This window comes from Eublepharis macularius, chromosome 18 (assembly GCF_028583425.1).
Source record: "Eublepharis macularius isolate TG4126 chromosome 18, MPM_Emac_v1.0, whole genome shotgun sequence".
In the NCBI taxonomy this organism is placed as follows: Eukaryota; Metazoa; Chordata; class Lepidosauria; order Squamata; family Eublepharidae; genus Eublepharis; species Eublepharis macularius.
The window spans coordinates 31,222,804-31,246,507 of NC_072807.1; the positions used below are offsets into that span (position 1 = coordinate 31,222,804).

Consider the following 23,704-nt stretch of genomic DNA (forward strand, 5'->3'; position numbering starts at 1 on the left):
CGGACGCTTCGCCTCCCCGCAGCCTCTCCGACCTGGAGAGCCCTGGGCTGTCCCCCGAGGGCGGTATCTGCCTCCGCGCCGGCTCCAAAAACTCACCGCGACCGCGGCGGCGCGTCCTGCAGTGCCCCCGGCCGCCTGCCCAGCGCCTCCTCCGCCGTCTCCTGGGCTGCGGCTGCAACTGAGCCCAGCGCCGCCCGTCCCGTCGCAAGCGGGCCAGGGGGCCGGCGCGAGGGGCGGGGCCGGGCGCCTCATTTGCATGGCACCTGCCCGCCGCCCTATAAGAAGCCCGCCCGGCGCCCGGCGCCCCCAGCGCGCTCCCCGAGGCTCGACGGCGCTGCCCCGGACCTCTTTCCCTCCAGCAGGTGAGTGAGCGGTTGGTTGCTGCTCTCTGCCCGCGCAGGAGGGGGCGCCCTTGGGCCGTCCTCTGCGCGCTTTTCCGACGGCTGCGATGCTGGAGAACCCGGGCGGGTTACGGGCGTGCCTCTGAGTGAGTGCAGAGCGCTCCTGCCCCTTTGTAGACGGCAGGTCTAGTCCATAATTCCCGGCAGGCAGCCTTGTTAGGTCTCTAGCCGGGGAACAAAATTGGAGTCCGGGAGCAGCTTAAAGACCAACATCCCCCGTCAGACTGAGGTCTAGTTGAGTTTCAGGTGGGTAGCTGTGTTGGTCCCCAGTAGAGTCCGGTTGCACCTTAGAGAGCAACTAGATTTCCAGGGGATGAAAGCTCATATCCTGGAAATCTAGTTGGTCTTTAAGGTGCCGCTGGACCTGAGTCTTGCAGGTCTAGCTTTCTCCAGGAAAGGAAATCCTTTGTCAGAGGAAGGCTTCTATTCAGCTCTCTTCTTGTCTGCTCTGTCGCCTTCTTTTCCTCTTGCTGATGCTTTCATGGGGAGAGGGGCGACTGGAGGGGAGGAGGCAAAACCCTGCGAGGACTGGAAGCGTGCCTGCCTTTTGTGGGATCCGCACACACCCCTCCTGCATTTTAACCCCAACTCTTAATTTTTGTCTGGTTGCTTGGCAAAGCGGGTGGCGGTGCTTCATTCGCTTCTGCCCAGGAGCGCATCGTCCCGCTCTGTCCTTCCCGTTATTCTTTCCCGAAGAGCTTGGAAGCTGAGCTGGATCGGCTTTGGTAGTCTCCCACTTATAGACGGGAGACTACCAAGAGTGGCAAAAGACGAGCAAGGGCAAGCTGGTCTTTTGCCGGGCTGGATCTCTCGCCAGGAGTCTGCCCCGGCTCGACGGCGCGCTCTGCTCCCAAGGTCCGCGACGTCTCCCCAGTTCAGCCCGCGGAGGACTAATCCAGGCGGGCTCTTTGCAGATATCCAGCTGCAGCCAGCCCCCCTTCAAGGCAGAGGTGCGTGGGAATACATCTCTTCCCCCCCCCTCAGTCTCGTTGCACTTGACCTGCCTTTGCGGGTCAGCTGCGTTCTCACGATCGCCCTCCACGCAGCCAACATCTCCACGACCTGACCTTCCTTCGGAGTAGCGGTTAGTCGCGGGAGTCCCCCCCATCCCACACTCTTCTCCCCCAACTCCTTCCTTCTCAGCGGGATGCCGATGCCGGGGCTGTCCCGGTTGGATCAGATCCGCACGTGTGGATGGGCTCTTGGCTCACACGCCGTTCCGGTGGCGTTTGGGTCAGTCCCGATTTTACTAGAGGGGGAGAGGAGTCGGTGATTTGGGTCTTTGACATCTCTGGGGCGGAGGTGGTTCGGATCGAGGCCACGGTTTGGGGCGGATTAAGATTTCCCACAGTCTTTTCCTCGAGAGAAAGGCAACCCTGAAGGCAAAGCTCCCCCCGTTGTTCTACGGTGCTTAAAGAAGCTCGAGGGGGCGGCACCAATTTATCTCGCCTCCTTTTTTTTTAAAGGAAGCTACCTGAAGAGTCGGTCATGCCCCCCTGGGCTACCAGATTGTGCTCTGCCCACCCGTTTGCAAGCTCTTGCATCAGTGGGAAGAGTGCAAGAGGCTGGCTCAGTCCTTGCCCCTGAAATATCCCGGGGTATCTTGCAGGACAGAAGCGAAGACAGCTCTAGCAGGGCTGAAGCTCCAGCACAGCTTCCCTTTCCTTCTTGAGGTGCTATTAGAAGAGGGCGCCATTAGAAATGCCAGCCAGGAATCTCTGCAGGATTGCAGTATCCATTTGCCTGGGACAGCCGGTTTCCCTGTGCGTAACCACAGTTCCCTGCAATCTCCTGTTTTACCAGCTTGCCTGAGCTGCCACTTGGTTCTGCAGCTGTTCCCTTTCGCTCCGGTTGAGATTATTCGGTGTGGCCCCTTATCACTGGCTTTTTGGCCTTCTTCCAATTCCCCTGAAACCACTTGGATGATACCTGGCAATCCTTCCTTACTCTTTCTCCCCCCTCCCGACATTTAATTTAGTGTTGCTTGATTAATCATGCTCTGCGTCCTTCAAGGACACCACCTGTTATGGCTTGGCCGTGAATGCTGTTTTTCAGCACCAAGATGCAGAGCACATAATCTCAAAATAAGATGAAAGCCAAGGAATCTTCAGAATTTATTATATTGTCGAAGGCTTTCACAGCTGGAGAACGATGGTTGTTGTGGATTTTCCGGGCTGTATAGCCGTGGTCTTGGCATTGCAGTTCCTGACGTTGCTGGCAAAACATCAGGAACTACAATGCCAAGACCACGGCTATACAGACCAGAAAATCCACAACAACCTTCAGAATGTATTCATTTCATTTGTTGCCCCACTTTTCTCCCTAATAGGCTTACAACATTCCCCTCTTGTCCATTTTTATCCCCATAACAACCCTGTGAGGTAGGTTACTGTGAAGGCCAGTCAGTAAGTTTCTATGGCAGAGCTGGGATTTGATTTTCCAGACCTTAGATTGACATTTCTAACCATGACACTGCACTGGCATTCATTTTCTGTATGGCTTGTAACTGCATTCTGCGCCCTGCTCTGGGAGGAATTGGAATTTTGTACCGGGCAGTAGGGGATACAGCAGCCCCAAAGGTAAGGCAAGGAGGTGCTAAGGAGTCTAACTGTGAAATCTCTGTTTTACAGGTGTCACCCCCAAAATGACGCTTTTCAATGGCATCTATCCCTTTTACCCCCAGACAAGGAAACCCTTCGTGTTCGACGTTGATATCATCATTGTAATTATTGTGTTCTTGGTAATTGCCTTCAGCTTTCTACTTATTCTGCCTGGAATTCGTGGTAGAGCGGTGAGTATGGCTAGACCCTTAATTATCAGAGGAGTGCACTATGCGCTACTATGCGCTAATGCTTAAGGCGCCACTGTACTCTTGTTCTGTTAAATGCTAACGTGTATAACAAAACCACCATGTTATGTTAAAATGAAAAGCTGCTTTAGCAGGCTGTGATTTGAGTAAAGGGACAAGAAGGGAGAAAGGAATGCTTAATCATCTCCCCTTTAGAGTTTTCTTTTTCTGTTCAACAATCCACCTCTTCTCTTTTCTTCTTTTCACAAAATTTTAGTTCTTTGTAATTTATATGTAAAGCCCTCCTGGCGGTGGGTGTGAGGGGGAGACCTTGCAAGTGATGTTAGACAGAAAAATGATCAATAGGGAAAGGACAAACTTTACCCTTTTACCTCCTCCTGCTTCTTTGCACAAAATTGCAGCCTTGCAAAGGTTGCAAAGGCAAACATCAGCCCATTTTGGGGGGGAAAGTTTTGTATCACCTAAAACCTATTCAGAGGAAACAGTTTATCCGTTGCGCTTGCACACCAAGTGATCACTCATTGAGGAATGTTTGTGCGTATTTGAATCAGCCCATAAGTATTGTTCTACAACACTCCTGTGCTTACCGCACTGGAGGAATGTCCTGAGCTGAATACAGAAGAAGAGAATTGTCTTTTTTCTGAAAGAAGTACAGCGCTGCTGTAGTGGTGTGTGGATGCCGAGTGCCACAGTTTGTGTTGCCACATCATGCACTGTTCTTCATTCCATCAACAAACCTATTACATATAAAAAATATTGCTAGGCTCTTCTTTTCATATGGGCACATTTGGGAACCTTCTCCCCCCTCCTTCTCTACCCATAATCATGCGTCAATTGAGAGACCCACAATGTAGAATAATATATTTTTTTCCAACTGTTGGCTTCACTTTCACTGTGTTCCAATTGCTTTTATTCACTAATTAGATGCAATTTTAGAAAATTGTGGGTGTTACGGACATGTGTACGCAAATTGCGGTGTGCGGCACAGCTCCATGCAATCCCACAAGCCCTTCTGGTAAAGAAAGGTGCCATTTGTGTATATGCATAATCATTACAACCAGCCACAGAAAAATATTTGCTTTTAGCATTTATGTAGGAATGGGGGAATGGGACTCAGCGCTACTTAAAGTGAACATACATAATGCTGCCTTATATGGTCCAGCCTACTTAGAGTAGCTTTCTAAGCAGAGAAGGGCCTGCTCCACCTTTTAAATGGAGATGGACAAAGACTTGACTCTTGCGTGCAAAGAAAGAGCTCAAACACTGAACTTTGATTCCTCCCTTACTGGAACAATCCCTCAAATAGGGGGAAAAAACCCTTTTGATTTTACATTAATTGTACTGACCTTTTGCAAAAGGTACATATCCCTTTATTCCCCCCCCCTTAAAACTGCTTTTTAAATGGCTCCTAATATTCTCTTTGCCTTGAGACTTTCAAGGAAATATTCATAAGGATGTCTTTTAATGTTGTTGGCAAGATTAAACAGGCAGTAACAAATTGGCAGGGTTTCCTGTCCTGGTTTGTTTGACTAGAAAGGAGATACTCGACTGTATGAAAACAGTGTAATGAGGCGTTCCAGTGTGACTGAAACAAATCTTTCCTTGTAGCAAAACAAGATAATTTCTTTTTATTTGAACTAGGCCTGGATTCAAACCCAGGAATTTTTCTTCCGTCAATGTAGGCCCTATTATCCTTGCCGAATTGTTTAGTTAATCCATACTAATTTACCGATGTACAACTGTGGACTTAGAGGCTCGTACAACATGGCTAACCAGTGCCTTACCACTGGAAATATTTAAAGTTTCTCATGCTATAGGTTGCTGATTCAAGCAGGATTCAGCACATGTCACAGAAAGTAACCCGATGCCATATGGGCTAACAAAAATTGGCTGACTACCATGTGACATTGGCTTGGTTCAGACATGACACAGAACTGTGGTTCAATTTAACTGTGGTTAGAGTTATTGACTGAACTCAGTCCACTAACTGTGGTAAGTTAGGGTCCATCCAACCAGGATCAGAATTGTAGTTTTGAAGCTGATTTATTAACCACTGTCAGTCTTAACCTACGGGGTTTTGTGTGATACATGAACACTCAGACCTTCTGGTTCACTATCTGGTGCCACTTTTGCCACAATGCACAACAGGATAACAGCCGAGTCGTCACAGGGGAGGCATGGGGAAGAATGAAGACCATAAAAACGTATTTCTTGACGCATAGCAGGATTTGAACGAGCATCTGTGAGCCAAATCCTGGTTCCACAAACTAACTATATGTTAAAATAAACTGTCTCTTCATGCTACTGTCTGAACTGAGCCATTGAGATTCTGGAGGACAGTGTGCTGTAATAACAGCAGCTTGCTTAACAGAGGGAAGAAGTTGCTCTGTTATGGCATGTGGGTTCATGAGCATGCAGCCATTTTTGATAGTTTCTCCTGCCCCAGCCGGTTATTTTGGAGGGAATTCTCTCTCTTACTCTGCTCCCACACCCAAAGCTACATTCTCCATAAGGAGGATCATGTTCAAGTAAATATTGCAATGTTTTCCATTCTACTTTCTAGTGAGGACAATTTCAGAATGGCATCTTCTAAATCTGAACTGTTTGTCAGTGTAAAGTTTACAGGGCTTTCCCCTCAGATATGCAAATACCTCTAGAGAAATGCTACTCTATCTAGAGAGAACTGAGGCCAACAGTGGTTTTCAATTTATAACTGAATTTTCTTGGGTGTGTGTGTGAGAGAGAGAGTAGAACAGCAAGATATATTCATTCATTTATTTACAAGATTTTTACCCCACCTTTCTGCCCTCACAGGGACACTGAGGCAGCTAAGTTATGTTATTCAATTATTATTTCTCCTGCTGACATTTTAGAAAACAGAATGCTATTTCCTGGGCTGTGACTTAAAGAGAGCACAGGGAAGAGGGAATAATTAACTTTTTTCTCTTGATACCATTTTCCTACAAAAATTTCCACCCCCCCCCCCAAGCTGCTTTTACTTATTTTTCCTCAGTGGGAGTAAAAGCAGTTCAGGTGTGCGGGGGGAGGGGCAATTTTTGGCGGGAAATAGCCCAAGGGGGAAAAAGTAGCCCCTCTTTCCCCTCTACTGGTCTCCCATTTCAAAATCTGAGCACTGGAAGCTGCATTCTGTTAAAAATAAATGGCCAGGAAAAATAATCATGAAAATGACATGTTATGTGTTTGTTCGGTCCCTGTGAATTAAGGAATTAGTTCTCTCTCTGTGGTGAGGAGAAGCCAGCCAGGAGGCAGTGGGCCAAGCCTGCTGAGGTAACCTCCATAGCCTCCTTGAGGACTGGAGTAAAAATATTGTGAAATTCAGAAGTGGGGGCATGTATTACTATTTAGACAGAAGCCTGGCGCCTCTCCTTTGTCCATTCTGTGGACACCTACCCACAAATAACCACTGCTTAGTGGCCACTTGAATAAAATGTCTGCCTTCTCTATGTGGCAAGCCATTTGTGTCATGCCAGCCATTCCACGGGTGAACATGTTGCATCGGCTTCCAATAACACCATCTGATGTGACAATGGATGTGGGGCTGTCCTTGATGAGAAGAGATCAGGGATCGGTGTCAAGGGCTTGTGCAGTAATGGCAGCAGAAAGCAGCTGTTCTTGTGAACATGGCTTCAGTTGTGCCAAGGGGCAAATCTGAGAGGAAATTATAATCCCTTCTCCAGCACTGACTTTGGGTTCTCCTTTGTTGACAGAGACTTTACTGGCTTCTCCGGGTCATCACGAGTCTTTTTATTGGAGGAGTAATTGTTGGTAAGCATCCTTTTTTACCTTAATTTTTGTTTTCAGATCAGGAGTGGCATGCTTTTTCCTTACTGCAAGCTGAATTGGTTCACCCGCTCAGAGCCCACACATAGCTTCTCCCAGCCTGGCACCGGTTTGCAACACAGGCTGCCCTCTCCAATCCAATCCCATTTATGTGATCACACGAGTTGTAAAAGAAAAGAAAACACTTTTTAATATCTGAAATGTCATAAATACGGCATTTTGTAGCAATGGATTTCCAGCTTGGTCTGGAACCCTCTTTATTTCCAAACTCCAGTGAAATATGCTCCAGAAATCCTGCCATGATTAGAGGATGTTCACCCCTCCCCAAGACAATGGCTTTCAGATTAACCCCCCCTCTCCCCCGCCCCCCATGAAATAAACTGAGTAAGGGAGGAGGGAGCAGAAGCAGATTGTTATTTTCAGTGATGACTGTACCACATCAGATAGGGTTTCTGGAGGGGTGTCATGTGATGGACTTCAACAGTCCCGAAAAGCAGTGCTGGTTGCTGGTGCTTTTGTGAACTGGCCTACCGTATTCTTCCATTATTTCCCAAGAAGTCTGAAAAGTGAAAACACTGCCATTCACTGCCCTCATTACTCAGGGACCTGATAGGACCCACGGTCTGGTGTGGGTGGTTATACCAGTGTGGTTGATTGGTTAGAGTGCCAAGCTAAGAGACTTGGATTCAGATACCCACTCAGCCATGAAATGTACTAGATAACCCTGGGTGGCTGGGCCAGTTGCTCTTTCTCAGACTACACTCCCTCTTAGGGTTGTTGTGAGAAAAAGGAGACCTGAGCTCCTTGGAGTAAGGGCTGGATAAAAATATCCTAGATTGATAGATCCAGACAATCTGATCTAACCTAAATCTGAACTCTGTGTCCATTATCTATTCTCCACTACAGTTGAGTCTAGATATTTACCCCCTGCAGAAGTATGAGCAATTTCTAAATCTTGTTTAATTGTAGGTTATCTAGGTCCAACAGTACCTATTTAATAGGTACAAACCTCATTTTTCTTCCTATCTGTACAAGTTAGTGTTGCATAGATAATGTCAGGAGCATGTTCTTCCACTTGTCTATTTGGCTTGTGCAATATATGCCACACTCCCTGCTTTGGCACTGGCTCTAAAATAACACAAACTTTAAAAAAAACACACCAAAAACAATGAGCTAGCTTAAGGGTTTCCCAGAACTCTTCTTCTGGCAACCAGGTAAACAAATACATAAGATCTGATCATGAGCACCATAAAAACTGCACTTGCAGTATGTTAGTCTTCCGATGGTGAGGCTGGATGTTTTTTTTAACTAAATAAGTTAGCTTTTATCCAGTGAGGATTTTTTTAAATACTTCAGCAAAGCTGCCTGCATTCTGTGGTCCTTATAAAAAGTCCCAACAAGCTTCTTCAAGAGGGTGAAGGAATAAAGAAAATGGATACAGGAATTAAAAATGGAGGGTGGATATGTTGGCTGTAGACATCTGGATTAGGGAATGTGATAATTCTCCAGTGATTTAGGCTGTTAAAGATTCTAGATGCTGCCTGTGGTGGTGGTGGTGGGTTGTTGTAATGGGTTAAAACACATCCTTCTGTGCTTTTGTGAAACTCAACTAGTGCCTTAGGAAAGCTCCCAGAGAAACCTAATTGTTCATAGAACGGCCAAGGAGAAACTAATTATGACGCTGTATGATGCTCACTGAGTTTTTCCCCCTTCTGCAGCGGTTCAGTTCACCTCTGACTGGGAGAGCGGGCAGGTGACTGCCAACACCACCTACAAGTCTTTCAGTCCAGCGGTGGTGCATGCAGACGTTGGAGTGCACATTGGCTTGGCGGGAGTCAACATCACACTAGTTGGTGAGTCTGCAGGGATTAATGGGGAAGGAGTCCAACGAAGAGGTGCACTGGATTTTACTTATCCTCAAACTTCTGAGTAGTACCCAACTATAATCCATCAAAGTGTAAGATAGACTTTAAAGGCCCACAAGACTATTTTTGCTGCATTGAGAGGGGAGTCGGACCTTTCCCAGCCACTGATTCTCTGCTACAACACCTGCTCTCAGGACATTTATTGGTTTTATCATGTTTGCCAGAATAATACGAAGCTCCATCCTTGGGGCAGCAATACCATTTAGTGTTTTGGGTAAAGAAAGGTCTTTCCCGACATATATTCTTTAACTGGAGATGCTGGGGACTGAATCTGGGATGTTGTGCATGCACAATGTCCACCACATCCTACTCCCTCAGTAGCAATTTCCCAGGTATCTGTTATGTGTTGTGGAGATGGCCCTGGGGCTCGTTGAACCTTGCTCGTGTCCCCATGTGCATGTGCAGTTACGTGTCCTATAAGAAGTAGGCTGTTCTTTGCATCTTATAGATGGGCTTATGCCTTTTTAAAAAACAGTGCAAGACTTCTACACAATCATGAATGCTGAGGGATGGGGTGGGGGAAGACTACAAAGAGAAGAAATCCTAATACTGGCTGATTCCGCACACATTGGATAATGCACTTTCAATGCACTTTAGTAATCGTTTTGAAGTGGATTTTTTGTTTCACACATGAAAACTTTAGTTCCAAATGATCTCTAAAGAGGATTGGAAGTGCATTATCCAACGTGTGTGGAATCAACAACTGCCTGGTCCAGAAGTGGGTAAATGGTTGGTTTCTCTCCCTCCCAGCTTTGCTTGGGTACTTCCCTGTCTCTCTGAACTCTGCTCTGCCTCCAGTACTAATGGGGTGCTTTTCCCTCTGCAGGGAAACCAGTGGGGCAGCTCAATGAAACCATCAATTACAATGAACATTTTTCCTGGTTGTTTGGGGAAAACTATTATCAAGATTTTCAGGAGGGATTGCAGAGGGGCTTGCCCAACCCTATCCTCTACGTGGCAGAGAAGTTCAGTGACATCAGCCCTTGTGGTATAAACGGCCAGTACAGGATTGCGGGACACTATGCATCGGCTACCCTGTGGTGAGTAAGCCTCCTTTGTCTGAGCACGAGACCAAACGGAGATCGGAAAGACCAATGGCCTTGTGGGAAAGATGGTGCCTTGGAGAGTAATTAGAACATGTTTAGATTTCTTCTGTGTTTATTCTAAATGCCTTTTTCTTTTGCAAATTTAAGCTACGAGGATTGTTTTATCAAGAAGTAGAATTGTATGAGGGGGAGGGAAAATTTAACCCAAGGTCTCTCCCTACTGTTTTCTCACCCCACCCTGAGCTGCTTTCACTTCTACTGAGGAAAACTCATCCCCCCAGCCCCCAACAGAGATAAAAACAGTTCAAAGGTGGGTTTTTCTAGCCTGAATATGACAGAGAGGAAAAGGTTAAAGTTTCCCCTCTCCACATGCCATTCTCTTCCTTCATAAAGCAAGCCTGGCAGCTAAATAAGCAAAACCAGGGCTTTTTTTCAGCGGGAACGCAGTGGAATGGAGTTCTGGCACCTCTTGAAAATGGTCACATGGCTGGTGGCCCCGCCCCCTGATCTCCAGACGGAGGGGAGATTAGATTATCCTCTGCACTGCTGGAGTGGTGCGGAGGGCAATCTAAACTCCTCTCTGTCTGGAGATCAGGGGGCGGGGCCACCGGCCATGTGACCATTTTCGCCAAGGGCATTTTAAACTTTAACCCCCCCCCCCTTGTTCCAGCTGACCCAAAGTGACGTCATTGTGTGGCCCTGAGTTCCACCACCTCTTTTCCCAGAAAAAAAGCCCTGAGCAAAACAATACAATGTAGTTTAAAATGAATGCAGAAGCATCCATATAATTGAGCCTGGACATCAATGGGTCTCTGCTTCCCAGTCTCCCTTGGTGAGCTGGGATAGCCTCACTGGATTGCTCTTTACTTGCAGGGGAAATCTATGCACTTTCTTGTGGTGGGTGGAGAGAGAAAGCTGTATGGCCTAAGTTTTCCCTGCCAAACAGCTTAGCTGTGCCAGTTCCTGCCTTACAGGCTTAGGGGCCAAGGTTTTCAGATGGCTCACACATATCACTCCCAGTTCTTAGTGCTGTACAGTAACTTGTGGGGTCTAGCCTAGTTCTGGGATAAAAGGGGTGTTGCTGCCATGCTCCAACAGAAATGTTCAGTCACCCTGGTTGTGAAGACTGTGGCCTCTGACCAGGGCTTTTTTTCAGCGGGAACGCGGTGGAACTGAGTTCTGGCACCTCTTAAAAATGGTCACATGGCTGGTGGCCCCGCCCCTGATCTGTCTGGAGATCAGGGGGCGGGGCTAAAGGCCTGTGACCATTTTTACCAAGGGCAATTTAAACTTTAAAAAACTACCCCCTTGTTCCAGCTGACCCAAAGTGACGTCATTGTGTGGTCTTGAGTTCCACCACTGAGTTCCACCACCTCTTTTCCCAGAAAAAAAGCCCTGCCTCTGACAGTCATTGGCTAGTAGCTCCTGGAGGCACAGAGTCGGCACAAGAGTGAAATGGTACCCTGTTGTTGAACACGTATACAAAAAGCTACCACAGTGGTTCCAGCTAGGCTCAGATGATATGGGACCGACCTTTGTTTCTGATGCATTTTGAGCAGTCTACTCTGCACCCAGAGCCAAGGCCGTGCTGAGGCGCAGTGGGTGAAACAGTCATAACCAGTGGCATTGCCTTTCTCCCACAGGGTGGCTTTCTGCGCATGGCTCGTCTCCAACATGTTGTTCTCTATGCCAGTCCCCGTGTATGGCGGCTACATGACCCTGGTGACGGGGGCCTTCTTGATCTTTGCACTCCTCTCCTTCTCCACCGTGAGGAACTATCCGGTGTGTGTGATCCACTTCGGTTCCACCGCCTTGCAGCCTATCTATGGAGTATCTTTCTGGCTAACGCTTGCCACAGGTTAGGATCCGAAACAGCTTCCTTTTTTGACTGAGAGGTGCAGATCTATTTGCTGAACTTCTTGATTCCTAGAAACGGTCTCACAGGTGCTGTGAATGATTTCAGGTGTGATGCTATGTGGGTGTATTTTCATATTTGTGTTCCCTGCAGTACCTGCCAAAATGATATGTGTATTTTGATATCTTTGAACTACGGGATGTGTTTATTTGTTTAGTACATTTTTATCCCACCCTTCGTCCAAGGAGCTCAGGGTGGCCTATGTGGTTCTCTCCCCTCCCTCCATTTTGTCCTCACAACAACCACCCTGTGAGGTAGAGTGACTGGCCCAAGGTTATCCAACAAGCTGCATGATTGAGTGGAAACCTGAACCCGGGTCTTCCAGATCCCAATCCAAAACTCTAAACACAGATGGCCCCTGGCTTAGATCACTTTAAAAGAGAATGAAACAAATTAATAGAGGATAGGTTGTGAACTATGGCAGCTAAACAGAACCTCCATGTTCAGAGGCAGTATATCTCTGCATGCCAGCTGCTAGGGTGCTGGAACAGGAGAGTCTCTCCAGGCATCAAGCTGACCGCTGTAGGGAACAAAACTCTGGAAAAGTTGAACCATTCATCTAATCCAGCAGAGCTCTTCTTATGTCAGTGAAAAAAAAATCTAGTCTCAAACTGAGCAAGCCAAATGTGTTGGCAATTTCCTGTACAAATACACAAGCTTATAGCATTGATGAAATATAGCTCCTTGTTTTCCAAGACCCGCAGGGCCACCTGTCCAATTAAGCAAGCACCGATAAGGGAGTTTGCTCTGGATATTTGCACCTAATCCAGGAACGGTGATTGTGTGCATATCCTGCCTTGATGCACTGGGAAATGTATGTGGAGAAGGTTACAATGCACGTGGTTTCTGGGAGTGAGATGTTCTCCTGGTTCCTTGGCACATGCACAGTGCCAAACTGAAGGCTGTGACTGTCGCCATAGGGATGATGCGTTGCATGGCCAGTCATGCACAGATATGTGGATGGGTATGCTTGCATTTCTCTGGCTTGTAGTCACCACACACAAAAAAATGACAGTTTTTTGGCAGACATAACCCAGAGTTTGATGTGTTGGATAAAGACTGCCACCTACTGCTATGGAATGTCAGCAACCAAAGACAGGATACAAAACACAATTTTTCACAAAACAGTGACTATATCAACAATTTCAAATACTGGCTGCTGTAGTAAACTCTATTGGTTGTCAAATATCAAGTGCTCCATCTTATGTCCAACAGAGGCGCAACATTGAAATTCAGCATCAAATTTTGCTTGGGTTTACTGGGACATTTTCATTTCATCTCTAGGTCACAAGCGCCCCTGCAGGCTGTCTTGCTTTCCTTGTTCTGGGCACCTCTGTTACCGCCGTTTCCCATGGAACATTTTTTTTTTGTATGTGCAAACAAGTTCACACAGAAATAATGTATCTTGGCACCGTGCCTCTGCTATCTTTTTACCCAGCATGATGATTCTGGCTACATTTGCTCATTGCAAAAGAAAAACATTGCACCAAAATGAGCACACTTAGATACACAGTTGCTCAAAAATAGCTCCCTTAGATTACGACTGAGAATTCCCACATGAGGGATCTTCTGCTTTGTCAAATTGCCCAAATGATTTGTGAAAAATAGCTTTAGTTGCAGTTCTTGTGTTCCATTTTCCCAGATGGTCATAATAATATACAATTACCTTAAAGGTTTGTGCCATGCTTATCTCTGCAGAAGAATTTTTGAAAATACCTTTTTAAAAGCAAAGATGGCAAAACCAGACCCTGTCACATTGTGACATGTGCATTTCCCCACTGTCTTTGCCTCTGCACCTTCTCTTGGTGGCGGCTTTTCTGACCTTGGAATCATGGCACATTGAACAGCTAGTTGGAATACTTGCTTCTTTAAAGCCCTGACTGCATAAGGAAGCGTGTTAATGAATTTTACTTTGAGAACACTGAGAGAGGCAACTGTGATGTGCGACCTGAGATATGTGCGTCCCAGGACCCCATCTGACACCTCAGAGGCTATGGATTACATCTCTTGGAATGTGTGCTATGGCTGCCAATACTAGAACCCCACTCCCCCCATACTGGTATCACAAAGGGGTCATGAGGGTTGCACCACTTTCTAAGAAGCTGCATGCAGGGAGGATAAACCTCTTGAGCTACAAATTGAGGAGGAAGTATAGTGCCCTTGTGGGCCTGATACCAGAAAGGCATATCCAAACAGCGTGTTCATTTATGCCACAGCATTCCTGGTTATGCTGGGCCATTTTTTTGCCATAGAAGGCAACTGGACTATTGTATATGTTGAAAGTTTCCAAAAGAGCATTCAGTATCAGAGGGGTTGCACTGTGAACAGTGTCGTAGGGAGACTTGCATATGGGTTTTTTTGTGTGTGGAACAGAATTGCAAATAGGAGACTGGATTCTTGCTTATATGGGTTTCTTGGCGAATACTTATCATCTGCATTCTTGGGTTATTATTTCAAAAGAAAACTGCTAAACCAGAATCTTCCCCCTCTTAAATAAAAAAACCCGTGCTTTTCCAGTACCTGAACTTCAGCAGTTACGTGAGGCCTTTTGTTCCCTTGTTATGAAAATTAATCATGAATTTTTCTAGGTTGAGCCAGGATTGCTCTGAAGCAAAATGACTGGATCAGTCATGGGAGAGCATGACCTCCCTGATCCTAAATGTTTGAAAGTGAACATTGCAATGTTTTCTGAACATGCCTTTCAAACTTTTTCCCAACCCACGCTAAGGCTGATTCCTCTTTGCAAGTGTCAAACGGCTGACTGTTGTGTGTCTTTCAGGACTGCTCTGCTTCCTGATTGCTGCAGTGGTCATACTGCTGCACTACGTCCGCCCTGACCTCTTGAAAGCCTTCTTCGACCTGTGCGAGGACGAAGAGGAAGACGAAGGGATGCTGGGAGAAGTGTACATCAACCCCCACATGGCACAAATCAAAACACTTTCTTCCCAACCCGATTTCAAACTGACCATCAAGAACAGCTAAAAACAAAAACTTTGCACTGAACTTTTGAAGCCTTCTCTTTCTATTGAGATATTGACTGCAGCGTGGACTGCCTAAGCCCTTGGGTGGGCATGATGTGCTCTCATGCAGAGCCCTGACGAGGGCTTCCTTGGAGTCTGGACAACAGCAGGAAAACATTTTCTCCTGCAGGTCGCAATGCCACCAGCAAGGGGGAAAGGAGTAGGGATAGCGTGGGCAGGGGAACGCTGGACCTAGTACGAAGATCAAGGGCAAGCCTTCATTAGACTAATGCTAGAAGGAGGAGGCATAAGGAGACAGAACCGTCCAAGACATCCTATTAGATAGTTCTGCCCTGACTGCAAGCTCAGGAGAAGTAGGAAAGAGTTGGGAGCCTTTCCACACCACTGAGCCAAGGTCTCCCCCAGAAGAGCCTGCGTGTTCAGCTTCACTTTCTTATCTGGTTGCCTTTAAAAGAAATCAGTGTTTTATGTTTCAGCATCGTAGCACTTGGCGTGCCTGCTGTGCGCACTTTGAACCTCACAGAATGGATAAGTATGAGGAGAGTTGGTAGGAAATTGTTTGGTTCACTCACAGGAGACCTCTCTTGCCCCTGCTCAGTGGGCCAAGCAAATGTGTACGAATGTGCAGATTGGAAGTCAACTTAGTAAAAAACTACATTTTTTAAAAAAAACCTAAAGTGTATCCCTAGCATTTATTGTAGCCTTGAGTATGGATGGATGTCAGTTAGCTTAGAGTACATCTGCAGGAGAAATTTTCTAGCAACAGACTTGAAATTCTGGGGGATCTTTATAACCATAGGTTTGAAAACTCTAGGAATGCATGCCTGAGTCTACCCCCACAAAGCAAGCTTTGCTGTTGCTGTCTGCTCGTACTTCTGGCCAAAGCACAACATCAGAGCTGGCAAACAAAGTTCCAGAAGGTGTATAAGCTGCATCTGAAATACTTTGAAACATTTCAGCTCTAGACAGGGTTCTCCTGGTCATGGAATTTCTTCAGAACCAGAAATCGTGTGGCCTAACAAATTCCATTTTTTAAAAAAATATATGGTTGATGCTGTATGTTGTTTCTCCATATAGTGGACTGAGCTCCTGCAGGGATCTGACTTTGTTAATAAAATTCTAAACTTGAGTTTGGTGGCTGTTGATGGGTTTTTGGTCTCTGGGCTGTTGAGTTCTTGCAGAGGTCCTGGCACCAAAATTGCACAGCAGGTGTTCTATCTCGAAAAGCAGTTTTCACTCTTTCACCTTTAACCCTGTCCCCTCCCAGGCAGAAAACAGCAAGCACATGACATCATAGTCATAAAGAAGGATGTGGGGCAGAGTTACAACTTCACTGGGGATCTGGGCCAGGACTGTGAGCCAGATCCAGACCAAGAGAGCAGGGAGGTGATGCCCAAGGGAGATGTACCATAGCGAAGCACAATTCAGGGGTCAGAGCCATGGAGGAACCCTGCAGTGCTGCATGACTTCACCTAACTCCCCTGCTGTTCTTGTTGCATGCGTGCAGGAAGCCAAGAAGAGTGGTGCTAAGAGTATGCACATCCTTCCAAAAGCATCCTCCCCCCAAAAGGGGAGGGGGCTCTTGACTTACCTGACCCAGAGGCTGTCACGCAATATAATAAATGCAAGGATTTGTCCTTAATTGACATAATGGAAGATCTTTGTTTATACTGTGCAAGCGGAGCCAGCTGAACACTACGTTTCTGTAATACAGTGTGATTCTGTGTCTGGCTGGAGCAGTTGTCCCTCAGTCTGGTGGAGCACAAAAGGCTGGCGCCAGGGCAGAGCAGGTTGGTTCTTGCGTCTCTGGATTCGATCCAGACAAGACTTTGGAAGATTAATGAATGGACCTCCAGCAGCTTTAAAAACATTAAATAGCCACTACACATCTTGCTCTGTGAACCCCCACAAGCTTGCCAAGCAGTCTTAAGCAAGCCACTCTCTCTCGGCCTGAGTCCTCTCTCTGCAATATGGGTTCAGTAATACTGGCCTACCTTACAGAGGTGGTTGTGAGGATTGCAATGTGTCTATAGGTAAAGCACACTGCAAACGCTATACAACTACAAGTATGTTTTCTCCATCTGGGAGAAACGTATACAAAATAAACATTAGAAGGGGGCAAATGGCAGCTCCGGGGACAATTGTGTGTGTGGGAGGATTATCCTTGATCAACCCTCAATTCCTTCTACATCACAGTCAAGCCTTAACAGCTATTAGCAACTTAGAACAAATAGTTTTCTTTCAGTAGAAAACTGCCTCTACCTGACTTGACTATTCCCTTAGTGGCTGCTTACTTTCTTCTCATTTATCCCACCCTACTGAACCATACATCACTGCCTGGAAAGAATGCTGTCAGTGATGCAAAAAAGAACATTTATTCCCCATGCTTTCCTCAGCAGTGGCCACGTTGCAGGGAACAGGCAAAGATTTTCAATATAGAGTCAACACTGGGCACTTCGTAGGGTTGATCAATATGAGATTTAATCAGTTTTAAACCATGAACTTGGCAGTTTTTGATCCTTTCACCAGATAGGCCTTCAGGGGCTCTCTCTTTCCCTCAGTAGTCCATGGTGTTTCTCTTGTTTTGTCCTCTTTAAATGTATTTGGCCAGCACTCTCATTAAAGAGCCTGTTTCCTGTAATGGAACACATGCACACTCATAAGAAATTCACAGTACACATAGTAAACTGTGCCACAAGGAATGGCCAGGGTTGAGGAAGGAAAAAGTAAGCAGTAGCCTGTAGGATTCTTATTCCTGAAAACAAAAAGCATGCAAATACACAGTCAGTTGAACCTCACCCTTCTGTGAATTTTGCAGAGAAATCACATCTCATATTCTGTAAAGTGTTCTTCAAATAATAGAGCTATAATTTTGAAAAGTTTGGAATATGGAGGAGACGCCTAATGCCTTTCTTTGCTCCATGGGCACCCTTTGCATTCATACCCTTCTGTACACTTCTAAGGGAAGAAAATCAGAGGGTGTCACTCAAGGACCCATTTTAACACCCATGGGATTCCAATAAGGAGTTCCAGGCAGCATATATGGGGTTCTCCCATTTTATCATCAGCCTTTGAGGTGAGCAAATCACACTTTCAGCTTAACCTCAGATGACACAACGATGTCCTTGGGTGAGCAAGGATTAGAACTGTTGCTTCCCTCCCACAAGTAAAACAGATGCTCCAATTCCTATACCAAACATGATTTCAGGGCACATTTTGTGCACAAACCATGTCATAAGAGTCTAACGGCTACTTTTCCTAGAAAAAAGAGTGCTTTCAAGCAGAGAAATAGTAGGAAGAACGGTGATTAATCTTTTCCCCCTGCACACCACTGCTTGGCTCCAAATTGCTCCCCTTCTAGATAGCCCTCTTCATCACTGCAAGGTTTCAAATGTTATGCTTCGAGAAGCAAGATCATATTCGGGAAGCTTAGGGGAGAAGGAAGAAGCAATAGGTGAGGAAAAGATTAGATCACCCCTTTTTCCTTTAATGATTCTTCATTCCAAATCCTCTTCCCCTCATCTGGGTTTTGTTTAAAAACATTTTAAAAGTAAGGTGTAATTACACCCTGATGTCAAGAGGCAGCAAACTTCTCCCATAGAAATCATTTATAAATTATCCTTCCCAGAGGGATGGATGTTTGCAGAGCCAAATGTCTGCTGCGTACTCAACCTTACAAGGTAGGAATATGGTGTGTAGTCAAGAGATGAACACTGGGCTGGCGCTGATGTATGGCGCAGGCATCAGCTGGATTCCTTTGCTAATAATTCCTCATAAACCACTCATTTTCTCTGTCAGCTGCAATGCTTTGCCTTGATGCTATCAATAAGATTTTGGGGACGACTCGGAGAGCTCTAGTTTAAGTGCATCATCAATGCAAAGTGCCCCAGACGGCAACTCATATGCATTCTCTCTGGTTGGTTTCACACCTTGGTCGTTGTCTTGTGCCACCTTGGCTTCCTTATAGTTGTGCTCTTTTCAGGAGCATCCACAAGACATCATCCTCTGTCTGTCATTTTTCTCTCTCTACACAGACAGCCGGGGTTCAAAGAATACCATTTTGCACTTACTAACACTGCTTAGTTCGGGAAGGGTTATAAGCCTCTTTTATTTCCCGAGCCCTGATTTAGTCTGACTGTTTCATGCAAGCTTGTTCAGATTAATCATAACTCATTATTTCCCATTGTAGGGAAACATCTGTCAGTAGTCTTGACTTTCCTGGTTGTGTTTGGATTAGTACGTGAATGTTTTAAACAGAATGAGACTGGGCCTATTCATGAGAGTAGTTTATGGCTCTACCTGTTGGATAGGTCTGTAGGGAAAGATAATTACTGCTGTTAGAACTGTTATTAAGCCTGCTCTACCAATTCCCCTTTTTTCTCTAGATTTGTGAGCGGGCTACAGAGGCATTGGCTTCTTCCCAGGCCACAACACACTTGTGCAGCTACATTTCTTCTTGAAACCCCCAATGAGGGAGTGGGAAGATATGACTTGGGTACTTGGAAAAGGATGCCCTAGCGACAGAAGTGTGATGTTGAAGGAAGACAAACAGATTATGTACAACAGTCACCTAGTTAGCTCTCACTCACACAGAAGGTTACAATGCACTGCAGATTTGTAAACTTCACAATGTTTGGGGGCATTCTCACCTGGTCCTTGAGATCCTGTTTCCCTCGGTTCTCCTCCAGTATCCTCTCTTGCAGGAGGATTTTAAGGAGCTCCCTCGTCAGCAAGTCCTTCATGTCCTCCAAGACATCTGTGAGCTCCGGACTGAAAGCTTTGGGAGTACTCTTTGGCTCAGCTCTTTCCGGGGATGAAGATGGTAAGTGAGAAGAACCCATCGTACTTTTCTTTCCCATGAAATGCCCTGCAATGACATTGTTGTTGTTGTTGCTGCTGCTGCTTTTAGCTACTTTTATTGTTATGGTTATTATTGTTGTTTGGCTATTATTATTTCATATTATTATCCTGTGCTTTTGGCTACCAAAGCAGATCGCAGGATTTAAAAACTCTGAGTACAAATGACATTAAAATTCATTCAAAATGTTCTTTGAGGAGGGGATGCACAGCAGAGAAGGTTCCGAGCATGAGGGAAGGACAGATGGCTCCTTCCTAAGTGCAAGTAGATATGGGTGGACAATGCAGTTGCAAGCACATTGGAATTAGAGATCACATCACCCCTCATAATCATGCACATATCCTTCAAATCCAGTGCTAATGCTTTGACTAGGAAGACAGAATTGCTGCATTGCAGAATCGGGGCGTTGCCTCCTCCCTTATTTCTTTAACTCAGTTACGCAACACCCTGCCATTCCCCATGTCTGCATGGCCTCTCTGTTTATAGTATTTGCCTCTCTTTCTTTTTGATGTGATGAACCTGAAGCAGGATAAGAAGAGGAGGAAGCACTGGATTGCAATACCACAGCTGGCCCAGAGAACCTCTCTATCATACGTAGAGTGATCGTTAGTCCAGGCCTTAGCCCACATTTGAGAAAACATTGGCTGGGCTGGCAAGAAGGTGGGAGGTTGTGAATGTTATTCATTGTTAGTAAATAAACCATTCATTTTGTTGATGAATTAAGGCAATATAGATATATTAAGTATCCTTGTCAAATCAGAGGGAGGCCAGGAAGAAATCGGGAACCCACCATTATGCCTGGATTCAGCCCAACCCAAGAACCTTCTCTCAATGGAATGTTGTCCCATTTTATGAGATTATGATTCCTATGAACTGCACTGGGAACCAATTCTTGCCTGAAAAGTAGAATACAATTCACATAATGCCTTTTGTTAGGATGGACCAAATTACACATAGTATTTGCTTTGTCCTAAAAGAAACCCGGATAGCCCAGGCAAGTCTGATCTTGCCAGTTCTTAAAAACTAAGCAGGGACAGCCTTGGTTAGTAATTGGATGGGAGACCTCCAATGAACACCAGGGTTGCAGAGGCAGGCAATGGCAAACCACCTCTATTAGTCTCTTGCCATGAGAACTCCACCAGGGGTCACCATAAGTCAGCTATGACTTGATGGCACTCTGCCGCACCTAAAGCAAGTATGATGTGGATTTTGTTCTCATTCTTTGGATTTTACTTTTGTACCTACACAGCTACTGACAGATTCTTTCTACATGTCTGAAAAGTAGACAGGTTTGGATCAAGATTAAACCTTCCCTAAGCAGAGTAGAATCTGCCCCTCTCACAGTAGCCCACTAATCTCTACAAAGTGCTGCTCCTAGGGGATAGGGGGTCCTAAGGAATGACATGGGGTATGCAGCAGGAAGGGGATTCAGTGGGAATTGCCAATTTATTCTGGATTTAACCCAACAAATTCTTCAACACCTCCCTCCACTGACAATTTTAAATGAACACTATCCCTAAATGTGAATTTAGGGAAAAAATAAATTAGGAGAATGCAGACAAATTCAGACTAGGATAATTGGTTAGAGAAGTCCCCCCTGTCTTGACATGTGCACACACATGAGAAGATAGTTTGAAGTGTGGCACACATACCTATATGCACAGGGATGCTTGCTCACAGGAGCAAAGAAGTAAATGTGAATTGCTCATGAAAGAAATGTCATAGGGAAAAGCTGCACTTAAGAAATTTTCAGGATCTGGTGTGCAGGATACAGTTTTCTAGACAAGATACGGAATCACTTTAAATATCTGTCCAAGTGAGGGAGTTGGACAAAATGTTCAGTTTTGTTTGCCTAGTGCATTTTCTCCATCCTTCCTCCAAGATGCTCACGTGGCTCTTCTCTCCTTCATTTTATCCTCCCTACAACCCTGTGAGGTAAGGTATGCTGAGAGAGTATGACTGGCCCAAGGTCACTCACTAAGCAAGGATTTAAACTCCAGTCTCTCAGATCTTAGTCTGATACGCTCACCAGTACACTACACCGACTCCCATCAATCGCGTATTATGGGCAAAGATTGGATTCTTTATTCCCCCGTCAGATTTTTATTCAGAGCTGTCCACCTTCCTAGTGCTGAAAGCAGGAACAAGCTGTACCCGGCTGTTAAAACCCATGTGCTGATTTTAACGACAAGATTCACAGTAATAAAATGCAGTTTTGTATCATTTAGTTAAGGGACACAGTCAGCCTCAGTCTGCGTTGAAACAAACGACTAATAACGTTAAGCAATCAGCCCTCTACAACTATCTAGCAGAGCCTTAAAGAATAATGAATTTTATTGGGGCATCCGTCGTCAGATCAGCTATAGAATTATAAGGCTGAAAGGGGCTTGTTCAAATTAATATTCGGCACTGTTTGTTCCACAGACTCACCCATAGTGACCCAAGCAATGGTATCGGGCGGGAACTGGAATGATCGAAGCACACTCCACTAGGAGAACCTGCACACTCACTGGTGTAAATAAACTATTATTAATAACACCAGAGGAGTTAGCCGTGTTAGTCTGTAGTTGCAAAACAGTAAAGAGTCCAATAGCACCTTTAAGACTAACCAACTTTATTGTAGCGTAAGCTTTTGAGACCCACAGCTATCTTTGTCAGATGCTGACGAAGAGAGCTGTGGTTCTCAAAAGCTTATGCTACAATAAAATTGGTTAGTCTTAAAGGTGCCACTGGACTCTTTATTAATAACTGTAATTCTAGCAGCCAAGTCACAGCCTATCATGGAGACCAACAAAAATATGACACCCAAGAGGGGAAAACAAGTTTTAAGCAATGATAGAACTGGTAGGGATGAATGTGCTCCGTTCCTCCCCGCCTGCCCCCCCACGCAAGCCCGTCCCCACCATCACCTAGGCCCACAGTGAATAGTTAAAAGCAATTCAGGCAAACTTCCTCCTGAGAGTGCTGGGACCGCATACCTCCTCCCAAACCTCCGGGTAACTGGTCACTGTACCTTCGGGAGTCGCAGTGGTTAGAGTCTTGAACTAGGATTTCGGGGACCTGGGTTGCAATGCCAGCTGCAGGTGACACTGTTTCGAGGTCTGCCCCGATCAGCGATTTTAATAATTTGCAGATGTGTGTGTTGGGGCTGACGTGGATCGTGGCTGCAGCCGGCACACGCCATTTCCCCAACTTGGCAAAGACCCAGGAAACCATTGAGTACCCCATTGTATTGACGGGTTATAAGCAAGCTCCCTAGCGGGGTAAATAGCAGCTCCCGGGGGCATCTCAGGTCAGGACAGTTGTGGGGAGGGCGTGGGAGGGGTACAGGGAATCTGCCACGTGGCTGATCTCCTAGCCCAGGCAGCTCCTCCTCCTCTGGACCCCCTTCCCAGTTTTAAAGCCATTGCAAAGTGCTCCCAAGCAAAGCGAGGGGCTTCCTGCAACGCCCCACGAGCTGCCCTTTGGGCCCCCGCCCCAAATTTTCTCCGAGGCGCCCGCTGGAATTCGCCTCCGCTCTCGGGAAGGCCCCCCCCCCCGGCCTATTGCCAAACGAGCAGGGAGCCACGGACCGGGGCCAGCACCCACCTGTGGCCCAGAGATTTTCCCGCATGCGGAAGGGCCCGTTCCTCTTGTCGCCCAGCGAGGGCGAGAAGGAGACGGAGGAGAAGAGGAGCAGGAAAGCCAAGCCCCCCAGCCGTAGCCTCCGGCTGGCGCGTCTGGCGGCGACCATGGCTCTCGGCGGGGCGGCCAGGATCCTCGACGGCGGGGCGGACGGACGCCTCGCTGGGCTGCGCTTGGAGGCGGCTCTGAAGACTCTGGGACGCTGGCCTCAGCCCCTTCCCCAGCCGCCGCCTTCTCTCCCTTCCCGTCCAGTCTCCCGCTGTTTAAATAGCCCCGATCCGTCGGGGCGGAGATTGACACGGGCGTCGTCGAAGCGAAGCTCCTCCCGGCAAAGGACGCATACA

General features: G+C 46.4%; 2 protein-coding genes across 2 annotated transcripts; one reads left to right on the plus strand and one right to left on the minus strand.

Annotated features, from left to right (window-relative positions):
* Positions 1-325: 325 nt before the first annotated feature.
* On the plus strand, positions 326-15,969 carry DUOXA2 (dual oxidase maturation factor 2). The gene is made up of 7 exons (XM_055002871.1): positions 326-362; positions 3,032-3,192; positions 6,939-6,996; positions 8,730-8,864; positions 9,763-9,976; positions 11,626-11,840; positions 14,677-15,969. The coding sequence occupies exons 2-7, from the start codon at positions 3,046-3,048 to the stop codon at positions 14,877-14,879; spliced, it is 972 nt and encodes a 323-aa protein (XP_054858846.1). The 5' UTR covers positions 326-362; positions 3,032-3,045; the 3' UTR covers positions 14,880-15,969.
* Positions 15,970-17,471: 1,502 nt separating this feature from the next.
* NMB (neuromedin B) lies at positions 17,472-23,469 on the minus strand. The gene is made up of 3 exons (XM_055002274.1): positions 23,325-23,469; positions 19,528-19,745; positions 17,472-17,513 (listed from the first exon to the last, which is right to left on the minus strand). The coding sequence occupies exons 1-3, from the start codon at positions 23,467-23,469 to the stop codon at positions 17,472-17,474; spliced, it is 405 nt and encodes a 134-aa protein (XP_054858249.1).
* Between the last annotated feature and the right edge of the window lie 235 nt (positions 23,470-23,704).